Consider the following 15832-nt stretch of genomic DNA (forward strand, 5'->3'; position numbering starts at 1 on the left):
CCCTTTGCTCTTCCATTCAGAGATCCACCGCGATAAGGAAGGTCTAAACTTGTAGACAGATCTACCTCAGCAGTCACTGGTGTCAGCGCGCTGTCAGAGCTAACGTGAGAATACTTTCACATCTCTGTCAGATTTGACTTAAAGTTGGTTTTTTTGCAGGTTTATGAGTAAGTCATAAACCTCTTAAAAATAAGATTTTAGAGTGGAAAGGCTGACATGGCTTGAACTGTAGGGTCAGAAGAGTGTAATTAAGGACTAACAGTAGCCTTCATTTTCTTTACAAGGCAATAATTTTCCTCCCAAGAGGATAAAGAACTGTAAAGACAAAACATAATGCAAGACAATTATTATGGTAGCAGTTTTAAATTATAAATGTAAATTGCAAATTAAAAGCAGTTTAAATACACTTAAAACCCAGCCTATCTCTAATTCTGATAGGCACGTTTTCTAGCATTCAGCTTTGACTTACCTTAAGAGCTCTTTCTCTTACCAGTGAGTAATGGAATTACAGATCAAACTGTGTCTAAATATTCTAGGTGCTGTAGTTAGCCTTTGTGTTAAATCTTTGACCATCAGTGAGATAGATGTTAAACAAGCAGATCTCAGAGGAGGAACTATTGAGGAAGAAGGAAATGTTGCCTCAACCCCAAATCACTTTCGTCTTCCTAGCAGTGGGATGGAAATCTCAAATATTTACAAACTCATGGATCAGAACACTTTCAAACAAACAAACAAAACCCCACTGCGTGTGTTTGTCCTGGTGTTAAATTCCTACTACAATCCTGAGTTAATTGGTGTCTGCATTTACTCGCCCTGAGGACAGGCTACATAAAATGTAAAGTGCCAAAGATCTAATTCTCTCTATATAGATCAAGTAAAGCGTCTGGCTTCCAATTTTGCATTTCTTTGCTTCTACAACCTGACATGAATGTTTCTGAAGTAGTGTGTTCCCTGAAGTATTTCACATTTCTGGGTTATTTTCATAAGAGGAAGCCCTAAAATCGTCGTGCCAATATTTGTCCTTTAATCTGGTTACATTTGTGTCTATATCTGGAAGGATTTCAGAGTTGCTCAAGTGTGTCAAACCAGTTTTATTCAGTTTCAAACAGTTATTAAATTAGAGTATTCTGTGCAAATACTTCACACGCTTATGTCTTAATGCTTAATTCAAATGTACTCCCTCGAAAGCTGGTACACTTCAACTACTAAATATTGACGGAACTATTTACTAGCCTAATTAGTTATAAGAAGTATCCAAATGTTTTAATTGTTGGTTATTCTGCATGACTTGAGCTTAGCTTTAACTTAATACCGGTAGACCTGAGGTACTCTGTGCCATTGTAATCAACGTCTTGATGTCCAGCATCACATACTGGGGATTTCTTTCCATGTCAGAAATATGACAGCTTGCTTCAATTATATGTTAAATGTAATCGTAGTTTAAGATTGATTTGGAGTTTCAACGACAAGTGCAGACTTGAAATAAGTCATTCTCATACCTTCCACAAGTTAGTTTTATGAACTTTTTGTAGGGTATTTGTACCCCCTTGCCCCCTAGATTTACTAGGAAAGATTTTCAAATTACAAAACCATGGTCATAGGGAACAGATTTTTTTTAACGTATTTTTCATATATAAATAGTTTTAAACAGTTTTAAATGGCTATGGAAGAGTGAAATTTAGAAAGCAGAATGAAAAATTAAATTGAACTGAGAGCAGACAGGGTCATTTAAGCAGTTAATAATGGAGTCTTGCATCCACATGCTGGTGATACAAATGCACTGCTGGTGGGCAGTGAAGTTTATCACCAAGTTGTTTGCTACCTGCTCAGTGATATATTAATCTGAAAACAATTCCCCCTTGTCCTGGAGTCTGCCTCATGTAATCAGCCTTTGCAGTTGGCATTAACTGCCCCTACTGTCAGCTCTTGCAGTGCGGTGTCTGGTAGCAGTAGGAATGTGCAGATGAAACGCGTTCTTCCCTGTGTGGGAGCTCTCATCCCAGGTCATCTTTAGGGCATAGTTTACTGGGCAGGCAGAAAGGAGAGGCGGTACTCCTTTGCCTGTTTAGAAACCGATACTAGGACTGTAGTCTGCATCCATTGTCTCCATTTGCCGTAGAAGCTGAAGGATTTGGAAAAGAAAACCTTTATGGAAATGTGAATAGCATGTTGATTCAGTAAATAACTTCCTGAGTGTCTCTAGCTCTTTTTTTCTCTTTTTCTGTTTTGTAAGATAAGCCCATAGGTCAGTTATTTGCACAAGAACATGTAAAATTCTTTAACACTAGTAACGAAGCTCCTTGCGTTCTTGTGGTTTTTAAAGTGTTTTGGCCTCCTTCCTTTTTATAAAATGTCTGGTTCTCAAGAATTCCGAGATTGTATTATTTTGGTTCTTTTTCTCCCAGATTTCGTGGTTGAATTCTGTATGTTGTAATAACAACTACCCTGATGTTATCAAGAACGCGTTTCTTTTTAATGACTTTCATTGCAGTAGTCAAAAACTTTTTGTGTGTACTTAATTTTCTCAACCTCAATGGCATGAAGAGTAAGTGTCATTGTAAATTAAATCCTTGAGCTGTATCTTAAGAGTAACTGGTTTTTTTATCTAAATGAAAGTTCTTTTCAGAAGGGCTCGATTTGTGCATGTAGCTATACACACACATGGAAATTACAGACCTTTTTATAATACATATTATATACAAATGTGTATAAATTTTCAATTATAGTATTCCATTGGATGAGACTAGATCTCAGCTGAGCTATGTATGAGCTGCTCAGAAAAACAGAAATGGAATTTTTTGGGTAATTTTTACATTTAAGAAGGAAACCTGTATAGATTGTACACATTAACCATTTCCTGGGTTTGCCCGTTATGTGAAATGGATTCTACTCTCTGGAAAGAGACGAGATCTTTCCCATGTGATGTAGAATGAGCAGCATATTTTAAAAAGCCCCACGTTGTGTCTTTCATAGTAGAACAATGCAAAAAGATAGATCGCTTTTTCAAAGACTGCAAGGAGGAATGGGTTACCCCTGTGTTTTGTAGTTGTCCAAGTATTAATCACTATTGATTTGAAAGAACAGAGGTTAACCTTAAATACCTGTAAAATATTGCTGCAAGGAGTGACATTTCAAGGTAAAGTTTATTTTATGGTTTTTTTTTCTGAATAGGCTGAGACTATTTTCCGAGAAATGTTTCCTGAAGAGGAGTTTTGCCCTCCAGCACCAAATCCAGAAGATATTATTTACGATGAAGATGAGATTGTGCCAGAAGAGTCTGGATTCAGTAATTCAGCAGAGACAAAACCTGAATCCTCAGCTGAGGAAGATGGTAGCGGAGGTGGTAGTGCTGTGAAGAAGGAAGATAATGAAGAATGAATTAGCACTGTTCTCTTAGTAGAGGCGGAAGTTGACCCAAATTAAAAAGTCAGGGAGGAAGGGTAAGAAAAAGAGGTTTTAAACCCCCTTAGCCGCATTGTTTGCAATTGCCTTACTTTCCTTAGCTTGAATAATCTTTCTTTGTTAAATGGTTTCATTGATAGCTGAGACATTTCTAAATAGTCATAGGTCCACCAGATCCAGGCATGCTCACAGCTAAACAAAAACCATAGAACAAAGCATTTGAATTCAAATTGCTAAAACAGGATTCACAATTTGTGGAGAGATTTGGTTTTGGTTTACATCTTGGGAGGAATCTTCCGTCTTTTAAACAGGCCCTGCTTAAATACTGTATGTAAATAAAAAATGCCATTAAATAATGGATATTCAGCACTGCCTGAGCTTGACCCTTCCCGGCTTTTGTACAGTGCATGTGCCTGCCTTTGAAATGGCTTCATGCCCTAAAGGTTAATTTATTTAGTTTTTACAACATAACTGATACTGTTGACTTCACTTTGTCCTGCTTCATAATGACATCGTCCAATCTGCATTTCAAAACCGGGTTGGTTTGTGTTTACTTCTGTTGTTTATTGGATAGGTACTGTTGTGTGTTTAATCGCAAAGTCCTCAGAAAAAGGCGTGGTTGGAATATTTCCAGTGTTAGATAACAGTTATCTTGGGATGCTTGTGACTGAGCAGTTATTTATATATCGGAATAAGCAGACTGCCGCTTCGTTTCGCTGCAATTTTTATGTGTTGGAAAGCACGAGTATATGGTAATTGTATTTAACATCTACAGAGCTGTAAAAGAACTAAGTGCAGGACCTAGTCCCTGTTTGTCTTTCAGTAACAGGGATTGTAGTTGAATTTTTCATCTTCTGTTTACAAGGAAATGTTTGATGACAATTAAAGGTTCGCTTGCAAGTGCGTTTTTCTGTGTTTTCTTCCAATTTTGCAAGAAAAGCAGTTCATCGTTAGCTGAGATTTCCTGATAATTCTACCGTCTGCTTTCATCCTGTTGACATCTGTAGTGAGGTGAAAGTTTACACGTGTGACAGTGAGGTTTTTATCAGTTAGCAAGTTTATATAAAGTAGTATCTTAGTGCTTCGTGTCTGTGTGAAGCAAAGTTTGGAAATATTGCAGATTTGGTTTGAGATAAGACGGAATATTGTACACATTGTAGGCTATGACTTCGCACTACATCGACCACTTAAAAACTGTTTTCATGTCTCATTCATGTGGTGAATGGAAACAAAATGTTTTTCCTATGGTACTTGAGTACCCAATAGCTTACTCGCAGCAGCAGCAGCAGATAAGACTGTTGATCTTTGTATTTTACAGAAATCATGCTCTGAACTACATTTTGTTCTTGCCTTAAATGATTTAAGCATACAAAGTGAGGGTTAGGCGTATTTGAAGTAGTTTTTAAGGCTTGTCATACAGGATGTATTCAAAAGATAACATGACTTTTTAAAAACTGGCAATTTATCTGTGGGGTTATTAATAAATCAAGTTAAAGAAAGATAAGGTTAATTGAATTTTTAAACAAGTAGCTGTATTATCCTTCAAGCACCTTGGAGCTCATACAATATTCACACCTTTTTCTCCTAAGAAGTGCTTTGATATGTTTGAATTCCTTTTTTAATGAGTACTTTCTTTTTAAGCTGGTTAATTGGATTAACCCTTAATATTCAAACAGTCACTTTTATGCCATTTTCCCTCTGCTGTTGTATTACCTTATCGGTATGACTGCAATTAGTTACTGTTCCTTTGGAAATATTTTCAGCCATGAAGCTGCTACGTCTGCTTTTTCTGGTGATGATGATGCTTAGGGCCATTTGACAGGTAATCATTAGAACTTAGATCCTTGCAGACTATGGGGTCTTTTCTCCTATCATCACAGGGGGATTTATGTAGGTAACTCCTATTAATGTTAATGGGACTTGCATGTGTAAATCCTCCTTGCATCAATGGGAAAATTGACCCCTGAAAAAAATACCTTCACGTTAGACCTGCTGATTCAGAACGATCCAGTCGCTGTAGGCTCCTGTGTGGAAATGCGGTGGAACTCGTGCTTTGTGCCATTTCGCCGAAATACTCTGAAGAGGACTTGGGGAATTTTCAGGCTTTTTATCTTTTATATTGTGGTTTGTATCTTCCATACCCTTCCCGAATCTTGTCAGAGTTCCTCTAACAATTCTCTTGCAGTAGCAAGAATCAGTTCAACTTCCTGTACTCAGGAGGTTGCATGGCTCCTTTTGCTTTGGATCTCATTGTATTTTAGGCCCCTCTCTCCCCTCCTAATCTTTTTACATCAGCAACGTGAGCTGCAACAGCTTAATTTCATGAGCAAATTGCTAGTAACATATTGATTACTAACACTTCAGAAGGATTAAAATACTGTTTTCACATAATTAGAGATTAGGTCACTTAAAATCCATAATCTCATGTGCTGAACGGATAAAATTAATTTCCTCAATACATTTCCAGGCTGGGAGTGGGAAAACATGTGAACTACCCACTTTCCTAGAGTGGTGTGAAGAAGAAAGGAGAAACAGGCAAAAAAAAAAAAAAAAAAAGAAAATAGCTGGAGCAGGATTGTTACAGTTTGTTACAGGGAGGGAGAGGATGAAATGGGGGCTGCTTGTCATAACCTTCCTGCTCTGAGATCAACTGACTCTTGCACTTCTATTTCCCCCTTTGCTGTGTGAGATTTCTACGCTCTTTTTAACAGTTTATGGACTCACTGGAAAAATACATGTATGTGCTTTTCGGAAGGAGGCAACAACTGTTAACCAAGAATGGAGTAACATCTAAATGGATTAATACCCAGCACACGGACCGAGGACTTGGCAGTACAAATAAGCGTATTAATTTTTGTTTATCTGTGGATATGCTTATCCGTGTTGTTTAGTCAGTTCCTACAGAAGATCATTTATATAATCCTCTGCAGGACATTTCAGTTTTTCAGTTAGCGGACAGTTTTGTACCAGTAGCATGACATGCCCTTATAAATTCTGGTGTTGGAACTACCCTCAGCTGCTCCAGAGATCTCTCCTCGGTTTTCTGCCATAACAAATGTTCCCTTCACCCGTTAATTATCAATAAGCTCTGCAGATTCTGGTGGGTTGTCTGCTGTTAAGGCCCTTTTTTATTTTTTCCTTGGCATTCTATGACTGCAATTAATGCAGTTGCTAATTTTCCAGTTAAGGGAGCAAGATACTGAGGTCACATCATGAAACTCAAGTGATTTGTGTGTGTGTGTACAATTCTTTCCAAATAGTATTAAGTAGCTTTGGGTCTGTGTGTACATACATATTACTAACTCACGAAAGTTTGTCATTTAAACCTTGTGGAATCCAAGCACTATAGAATGTCAAAAAGTTAGAATAGCTGCTGCTGCCAAAACTGTCAAAAATGCATGGAAGAGCTGTGGTGGCAGGCCAGTTGCTCACCTTCCTTGGGTAAGTAGTAACGCAAAGTCTCTTTGGTAAGATGTAGAAGTAGTTGTGGCACTGATATAAAATGTTCACTTATTGCAACCCAATTTAACAGTAAGATTGCTTCAGGAATCAAATGGAAATCTTAACTCAGGGGAATGATTTCAAGGACAACTTTATGAATGTGGTAAAAAGTTCCCGTAGAGAGATGCTTCCAGCTGTAGAGGTAAGTAAGTAGCAGAAAATGGTCAGCCATGTGGAATTCACGTGGTCCTCCTCATACCTAGCAAAAAAATTAGTTTTGGTGAAATAGAGCTTATTAGCAACTCCAGCATTATGTTTATTTACAGGCTGCCAGTTCCTGTTGTAAGAGCGAATGGTTCTTCAGAATCTGGATGGAGAGCCAGGCAGGAACGTGGTAAATCTCAGTGACAGTTGAGATTTAGAAAGCTGACAGTGAAGTATCAGGAAGATGCAGTTGTTGACTGTGTGGAAGTTCTGATCAGAGGAGACTTAAATAGAAAATACTCTTCCTGTCACGCTTCTAACAGACAATATATTTTATGCTACTTGCATACATTGACAAAAAAGATGGATGGTATCAGCCTGAGTGTGTATCAAGACCCAGATGTATTTGACTATACAGTGCGTGTGTAGACAGTGGTTGACTCCCAGCGTATATAATGCTGCGCAAGTGGCAGTTTTATGGAGGAGTCTTCTCAATCTCGGAGAAGAGCTGCTCTGAGAGTGGTGCAAGTTATATGACTGGCCAGCATACCCAGTGCAGTAGTCTACTTCTTCACCCAATTTTAGTTTTTTTCTATTACTTAACAGGATTTTTTTCATTCAAAAATACTTAAGCATCGAGTAGAACTAAAATCCTTTCCTAGTGACAGTCTAACCTTTTGATTACCATAAGAGGTGTGGTGCAAGGAGGTGGTGCTGTTCATAGAGAGAATGATGATCACAGGAAATCTGAGAACACCCACATCTTTAAAAGCAGATTTTCAGGGTCTCATAGTTCCTTCTCAAGTGTCACCCCATTAATTCATACTATAGTTGAGTCTCTGGAGAAGGCATTAGTGCAGTTCCTCCGTTCTGTATGATTAAGACTTCAGGAAGTGGGGTGTGCCCAAAGGCTATGGATACTCCACCCCTCCTGTCTTCTGAGGTGTTACTACATGATGGCCATCACTGCTGCTGGCTAACAGGTGTGGCTTTGGCGTTTATTGCTGCTTTTTTGCTGCTTCAGCTTCAGGAAGTTTATTACGTGGTTGAGTACTGGTAGCTTCATCTTACTCTGTTTCTTTTGATCTGATCATGGAGCTGGACTGAGAAATGCTTCTCTGTTGGGAGTGATTGTCGCCTCGATCCTGAAGCTGTTAGGTTGATAAGTCATAGTAGCATGATGATAAAACACCTGGATAACATCAAGCTAGGCTGCAGTTCACAGAATCACAGAATCATCTGGTTGGAAGAGACCTTTAAGATCATCGAGTTCAACGGTACACCCTGCACTGCACTCCTGACCTTCAAGCAGATTGACACACCCACCCAGCTTGGTGTCATCTGCAAACTTACCGAAGGTACACTCAATCCGCTCATGCTGATCACTGATAAAGCTGTTGAAGAGGACAGGCTCCTAAATGTGTAACCCTAGGGGACACCACTTGTGACCGGCCAGCAACTGGACTTAGCTCCATTCACCACCACTCTCTGTGCCCAGCCATCCAGCCCGTTCTTTATCCAGCAGAGAGTACACCCATCCCAGCCATAGGCAGCCAGTTTCTCCAGGAGAATGCTGTGAGAAATGGTGTCAAAGGCCTTACTAAAGTCCAGGTAAACAGCATCCACAGCTCTTCCCTCATGCACTAAGTGGGTCACCTTGTCATAGAAGGAGATCAGATTAGTCAAGCAGGACCTGTATTTCATAAACCCATGCTGACTGGGCCTGATCACCTGGCTGTCCTGTACGTGCCGTGTGGTGACACTCTAGATGATCTGCTCTGTGACTTTCCCTGGCACCGAGGTCAGACTGACAAGTCTGTAGTTCCCTGGGTCCTCCTTCCGGCCCTTCTTGTAGATGGGCATCACATTGGCTAACCTCCAGTCAGCTGGTACCTCCCCCGCCAGCCAGGGATGCTGGTGGATCATGGAAAGTGGCTTGGTTCCTTGACGCCCCAGGGCCTAGTTCACAAGTCAGAAAACCAGGGTGGTATTTGTTGGTGAACTGGTATTCTGTACCTGAGTTGAACATGCAGGACGTGAGGAACAAGTGGCTTAATTCCTGGCTGACATCATCCTGGAAACTTGAGTCTAGAGAAAGGTGGCTTACAAGAGTTCTTGCTATTAAAAAAAATAAATAAAATTAAACAATCACCAGTCAGAACACCCCTGTGCTTGGCGTGCACGAGGAACTTTGTAATGGCCAGTGTGGAATTGTGAATCTATGCTGTTTCAAACCCAAGCATATTTCTGGAGCTCACCCAAGGGAGAGCCATTTAATCATGATGAGAGACCAGCTGTCAGAGCAATCTGACGACACAGCGCTCTGCTCTGGGAACTTCTCTGTAGCCTGAAAGTCACTGCAAGTCATGGTTGAGTCCTTTGTTGAACATAAATTATTCAGTGAATTCAGCCAGTTTTCCTGTGCGAAAATTGGCGTAAGCCCTAGCTAAGAACCTTCAGCTGATTGTTTTTAGACTGTAGGTTGTTCATAAAGAATCCTCTATATGGTTCTTACAGCAGCTTATCAGCTAAGTCGTGTGGTATTTTCCTGCTCTGTATTTGGATGCTAAAATAATACAAAAAACCTTCTGAAAAAATGATGTATTCATTATTATGTCATACTTTTTAAAGAATTTTTAAAATTGGACAGCAGTAAGAGGTACAAATGATTTTCTGAGGAAGAAAATGAAATACAGCTGTTACAAGGTGATTGGGAGAGCGGCTGTTTGGATAGCCAAGTCCCTTTTCCCACCTCTGACATTTTGTGTTTCACAAGTAAGGGTTCACCAATCAGCACAAACTCATTTACCGCTTAATAAAAATAACATAAAACTATACTTTTCTAAAATATCTTTTTCTGATTATGCATATTTTGTTGGCAGATTGTAATGCACATTGCTTCATTGTTTAATTAGAACTTAATGCTAATGTCATTAACATTCTATGTGGTAATTCAGTAGGTTGCCTATTTATAGACATAATGACAGTTGTAACGCTTTTGTAGTAAAGCGCTTTAAACTCTGCTATTAGATTAAAAACAAAGTTACCCTAACCTGATGGAAGCTTTGGGTTTCATTGACCGTGGGCCAGTGAATCAGAAAAACACTGCTACATGCACTAAACATTTTCTGGGGTCTTTGGTAATTATAGTTTGTTTTTTTTTTTTAGTAGAGCCTAACTCATCCTTTCCGTTGAGAAAGAAAAAAGAAATAGACTGAATTAAGCAGGAATCTCAAAAAACAGATCTGAAGTTTGAAATATTGTCCTCCTTGCAGACTGTTTGGAGTTACAACATTGAATTTAAGTACTTGGAATCGTAGACAAGTTTTATTCTGTGGTTCTGCTTATAATCAGGTAATTAGGCAGCACCTCACCTTTCCCTTTATTGCCACAGGCGTGGATGTGTGCTTTATTTGTGGTTACAAAGCGCAAAGTAACTGCGGCATTTTGTACTTCATGTCTTCTCTTTACTACGGACAGTAAATTCTATGGATTTCTTTCTAGACAGCCTTTTCCTGCACATTTGTAATATCTTACGTGCATAAATGATCTCCTTTTCTAGGAAGGTTTTTTAATGAAAGCGGTGGGATACCTGTAACAAAAATCAGTAAGCAGAAAAATCTGAAGTAACTTCAAGGATCTCCTGTGTTGTGTTATGGCCTTATTTTGGATCAGGTTTCACCCGCTGTCCTCTTGTACTTACAGATACAGGATATATACAATGAACATACTGTGCACACTCTTATTTTAATTCACCTTGTTTACAGCTCGAATTATGCGTACATGTAGGGCGCTGTTTCCACACTTTGTGACATGTCCCAGTTTAATTAAACAGGTCTTCTCATTGTGTGCTCCACACTCTGTTCCTTGAGTTGAACATGATCAAGGAGGTTTAACGGTGCGAGGCCAAGGAATAATACTTGAATAATAAGAGAGAAGTTATAGAAGGTAAGGAAAATAAACAGTGCTGCCGGTTCCCTGCCTCCATCATGTCACGTGCTGTCTTCTTGGTGGTGGGAATAAACTCTGGTGAGAGGAAGGGAGTAAAATAATCTGTACATACTTCATGGACTCGGGTTCTGCTGGTGGCTGCAGCAGGGTCCTGGGCTGGTACCTCAGCAGCCAGCGAGGGGAGCCTGTGAGAGGTGGAATGGGTGTGTCTGTAGGCAGTGCCGAGGAAGAGGATCTGTGTGTCTCTGCTCCCTGCTCCTGTCGGCTGCCACACTGAAGGACTTGATGCTCCTCTTCCATCTGCTTTGCATACATGATGCCTCTTCTGACCAGTAGCTACTGAGTTAGTCTGGAGGGAGGACTAATCCCCCTTCTTCTTAGGTGGGTACACTTGACCTTGTTTCTTCCTTCTTGAGAAAATTCAGACAAGTAAACCAAACTTGTGATACAGCGTAAGGCAGAATGGCACAAGTGAAAGCCTGTTTTTTGGGGTGACTCCTCTGAATCTCTTGAAGCTTTGCAGTTCTCTGACCAAGGATGGTCACTGCCAAGTTGGAAGTGCTGTTAAAACACCTCACTGTTCAGCCTGTGCTCAGTTTTCCGCTCGCTGGGAGCTGAAGTGATGAACCAGCTCATCCTGCAGACGGAGAACTAAACACAACTCTGGAGGTGGCTTTTGTGGAGTTTTAGAGAAATATGATGAAAGTTTTGAGTTCCTTCTAGGCACTTCTGTGGCCATTGTTCTTGGTGATTTTGCAAAGACCAAGAACTAAACAAGCTAAAAAAATTGTTCTCCAGGCTGGTCCAGCATCTCCATAGGGCTGGGCCGAGAGCTGCTTCCTCCAGGAAAGCTCCTACTGCCCTGCTCTCTGAAGGAGCTTTCTTTACAGCTGAGTCTGGCTGGGGTTCTGGATGCCATGGTAGCTTCATGCTGCAGGGCTTCAATGTGTTCTCACTGAAATCAGTAGATACTTTTCTTATAAAGCCACTTGGAAAGGTTTTTAAAGGATTATTGGGATTTTTGGATTACTACAGATGAAGTTATTCTGTTTCACTGACTTGAATTACAGCATCCTATCTGTTGTTACTATATTAATAAAGTGTGTGAAGCCAGCCTTAAAATGTAGCTCCTTTGTGAAGAGGCTTTTTTTCCCAGAAATAAGCAGGACGGATTTTTCAAAGATGCGTATTTTTCTCAGAGTAATGTTGCATACAGACTGGAGATTGCTTCTTCTATTGAATTGCATAATGAAAAATCAGTCAGTTTAATGGTTGACAAAGTTTGACATTCAAATAAAAATGTTGCTGGTATTTTCATAAAGACCTGTAGGCAAAACTAGATTCAGTGACTCTAATTTATGCAATAGTAAATGTCTGCCAAAACGTTGTACAAATGACTGTATAATGAGGCAATAATAACTATGAGGAATGGAAGGAGAGGGAACAGAGGCCAAATTTCTCAGTTTTTGCAGATATTATATAATTTTCCAAAGCCTTTCAATGTAAAATATGTTTCTACAGCTTCCTTTTCGACAACACACTCTGTTTTGAAAGCAGTCGCTCAAAATCATCAAAGCACCCTTCTCAGAAGCTGGTGTGGAGGATCACGTTACCATGGTTGGTTTTCTGTTTGCTCAGTCTTCTACCCAGGCTGCTTTTACTTCTCAAACACTTCTTATCTTACTGTATACTCTGCAAAGATGAGCTAACTAAAAAAATCACCTTCGTAGGGGTTCGATGATGTTTGTCATGTGCCTGTGAGCAAAAAGGAGAATGAGAAGTCCTTCGGTGAAGCAGAAAAAGAGAATAGTGAAAGGCTTAACAAGCTGCTGCTTTTGCACATGTGTTGGTTGTTCTGGCTGTTTGAGGTTTTTAATTTTCTTTGATTCAGAGGGGAAAGAAATCCCAGTAAGGGAAGAGGAACCTTCGTTCCTCGCTCATTTCTGCTTTTAGTGTGTGTGTGAACAGAGGACTCGGAGGAAGAGCTGAACCGTGTACCGCCTTCAGGCACTGCTGTCCCAGAGGCAGCAAATTAACGATCACTGCCTTTGCCTCTTCTCTTGCTCAAATGTTGTCTAGCTACAAGCTTTTCAGAATCACTTGGTCCAATATATTCATCCTTCCTCCAGTCCCCTTTACTTTGCTCTTTCCTTGACCCATTCCTCCATGCTCTGTGGAAATTTCCCCTCCCAGTCCTAGCTTAGACCTCAAGGCCCAGCTTGGATGCTTTGTTTCTGCCTTTATCATTTTTCTGATTTTTGTCTCGATATGATGACTGATTTTTAGTGTCTCTGTTTTATAACTGGCAAAACCAAACAGAAGAAGTTAATTGATTTCCCTCTGGCCATAGAAGGAACAAGTGGTAGAGCCCAGCTTAAAGCACTGTTCCCATTTTTAACTTCTAGGTAAAATTAGAGGTAATTTACTCTATACCTTTTATTTCTATAGTAATCGGTGTGGTGAACTCCCAGCATTTCTCTGTCACGGAGAATTCTGTAGTATGTTTTATTCAAGAGCTTTCTGTTACCGAGTTTAATGCCTAGATGGAAGCTGTTGGGGTAAATGCCTACTCCCAAGTGTAAAAAGCTTTTTGGGGTTTTGGAGGTTTTTTTGCTGTTGAAACATGACTAACTGTAGTATTTATTTGTACTGACTTACCTCACAAGTATTTAATTCTTTTTAGGGGAAAGTGATATGCCATGTTCACCCTTTGGAAAAGCTGTGGCAAGGACAGGAACACAGCCGTGGCTCCAGGTAGCGTCCAGTGCACAAACAGGGACTCTTTTCACAGCAGGGTGCTACAGGGCTTTTCAGCTCTGGTCTTTAAACAGAATGTGATAGGATTGAGCTACTGCAAACAAGGTAAAGCCTGTTCGCTGTCCTAGTATCAATCATGAGCAAGGGAGCGAGTACCTCCTGAGGTATTTCTTTCCCTGTCATAGAGGTGAATGAACTCTTAAGGCACAGAGGGTTTGTACTTTAAAGCTTAAACAATTACTCATGAGGACACAAGTTTTTCTCAGTGTTTGGGAGATCTATGTGGACACATTGCAGCATGAAAGGAATGTGTGTTGCATCTACAGAGCGAGACAACATTTGGTATTGACCGTAAGATGAAAATGTGCATTAAAAATTCTAAAAGAAAATACAAATGTGAGGAGGCAGTAACACAGACGTGCTGGCCTCGTGTTCTGCAATTTACCTTCTCTGCCGGTGGTGTATTGTTTGGAGTGTATGGAACAAGCATAGATGGACCTGAGCTAGCTAAGCTCCATCTTTACATATGATCATTGCTCCATGACAGGTTTATTCATTTCTTACCAAGAAATACAGCAAAATCATACAGACCTTACTGAAACTCCTTTACAAATCATCAACAGTGTATTTTGAAAATGATCGTAGGTGTCTTTGGTGATTCTACCACTGCTGTAAGTCTTTTTAAAAAAGAAATCTAGAACTTATTACTGATTTTACTTAATAATGCATAGGCTTAGCTTTGTATTTGGTTATCTTGCTAACCCTGTAAAGCAACAGTTGTCAGTAATCTGCTTTCACATCTAATGGTAGAGGGCTGTGGGGTTTGAGCCAGAAGGACTGATTTCTTACTTTACTTACAGCTCTGAAGTTTGGCGTACCTTAGTTTTCAGATTCCTACATCTTTGAAATTGTAAGTGGTACAGATTTGGCTTAGATCCCTCTTTAAAAAAATGTCTTTTACCCTAAACTGCAAGGGAACCAATATCTACAGAATATGAAAGCGTCAATCAGAAAGAATTGACTTCTTAAACAGGTTGATTTGTATGGTACTATAATTACACTAAATATCAGCGTGGTATGAGATAAACTAAGACTGATATTGCTGATCTACAAAATGAATGTTTCATGAAAGTAACACAAAATATTACTGAATGGAGACTGCTGTGGCTTTAAATTCATATAATGCCCAATGTACCAAGAGACAAGCAGTGGATAATTCAGCTGTAGATATCCTACTAGTTCACATTTGTTTCTCTTTACACTGATGAATTTCTAGGTCCCCTCAAAGCTTTACGAAGTAAGTATTTGTAAGAAAAATGAGTTGGGGGGGGTTGCATACCACCATCTCTTTTGTTCGTTGCCAAAAAGCAAACTTACCATTTATAAATGGTATAAATGGTCTCACAGAGCACTTATAGTGAAGGGGAGGACTGGGAAACACTGAGTTACAGGACAACAGAGAAGGTGGTTTTTAGAGGGTTTTTTTTAGTTTATCTGTCTCTCGTTGGAATAGAGTAGGAGTTGCATCAAGTAGAGTTCTTCAGTTTCTGAATTAGTTCTTCATTAGATATTGTATCATTTGATTTTCATGTGAAAAAACAGATCCCCATTCCGCTTTCAGGCTAGTGGGCTCTTGGGTGACGCTTGCCTGAAAAATGCTTTGTTTAAACACACCTTAACAGCAGAAAATTCAGAGACTTGTCAGGGGAGGAATCTGGCTTAAAAACGCTTCTGAAACTCTATGCAAGAAGGTGTATTTCACCCACCCTTTGTGTGTGAGTTAAAGGGAGCAGGTTCAGAACTGCTTTTCTAAGCTCGGCCTCGGTGCTGGCAGACCAGCCTAGACTGCTCTGCAGGCAGCCTGGAAGTTGGAGTTGCACAGCTAAATAACCATCAGCGCACTAGCGGGTGGGTACATCACGAGTAATTACAAATGAAGCAACAAAACTTTGGCACTTCTTCCTGACTGAAGCATGCTTCCTCAGCGATGGAACTAAAACAGTTTGCTAACCTCCAGCACTTGTGTCAGCAGCAAAATTGAAAGGATTTTTTGTCACCTGCATTGCTGTCAGCAGGA

General features: G+C 39.9%; 1 protein-coding gene across 1 annotated transcript in view; it reads left to right on the forward strand.

Moving 5' to 3' along the window:
• Positions 1-3378, forward strand: part of LOC104494908 (rab proteins geranylgeranyltransferase component A 2-like) — a gene marked incomplete at its 5' end in the record, with an annotated part of 48952 nt that extends 45574 nt beyond the window's left edge. Inside the window, one exon of the mRNA XM_010137807.1 lies at positions 3172-3378. Coding sequence (XP_010136109.1) covers positions 3172-3378 — 207 coding nt within the window. The remainder of the gene's footprint in view (positions 1-3171) is intronic.
• Positions 3379-15832: the final 12454 nt, after the last annotated feature.

Source organism: Buceros rhinoceros, unplaced genomic scaffold (assembly GCF_000710305.1).
Source record: "Buceros rhinoceros silvestris isolate BGI_N320 unplaced genomic scaffold, ASM71030v1 scaffold26536, whole genome shotgun sequence".
Classification (NCBI taxonomy): domain Eukaryota; kingdom Metazoa; phylum Chordata; class Aves; order Bucerotiformes; family Bucerotidae; genus Buceros; species Buceros rhinoceros.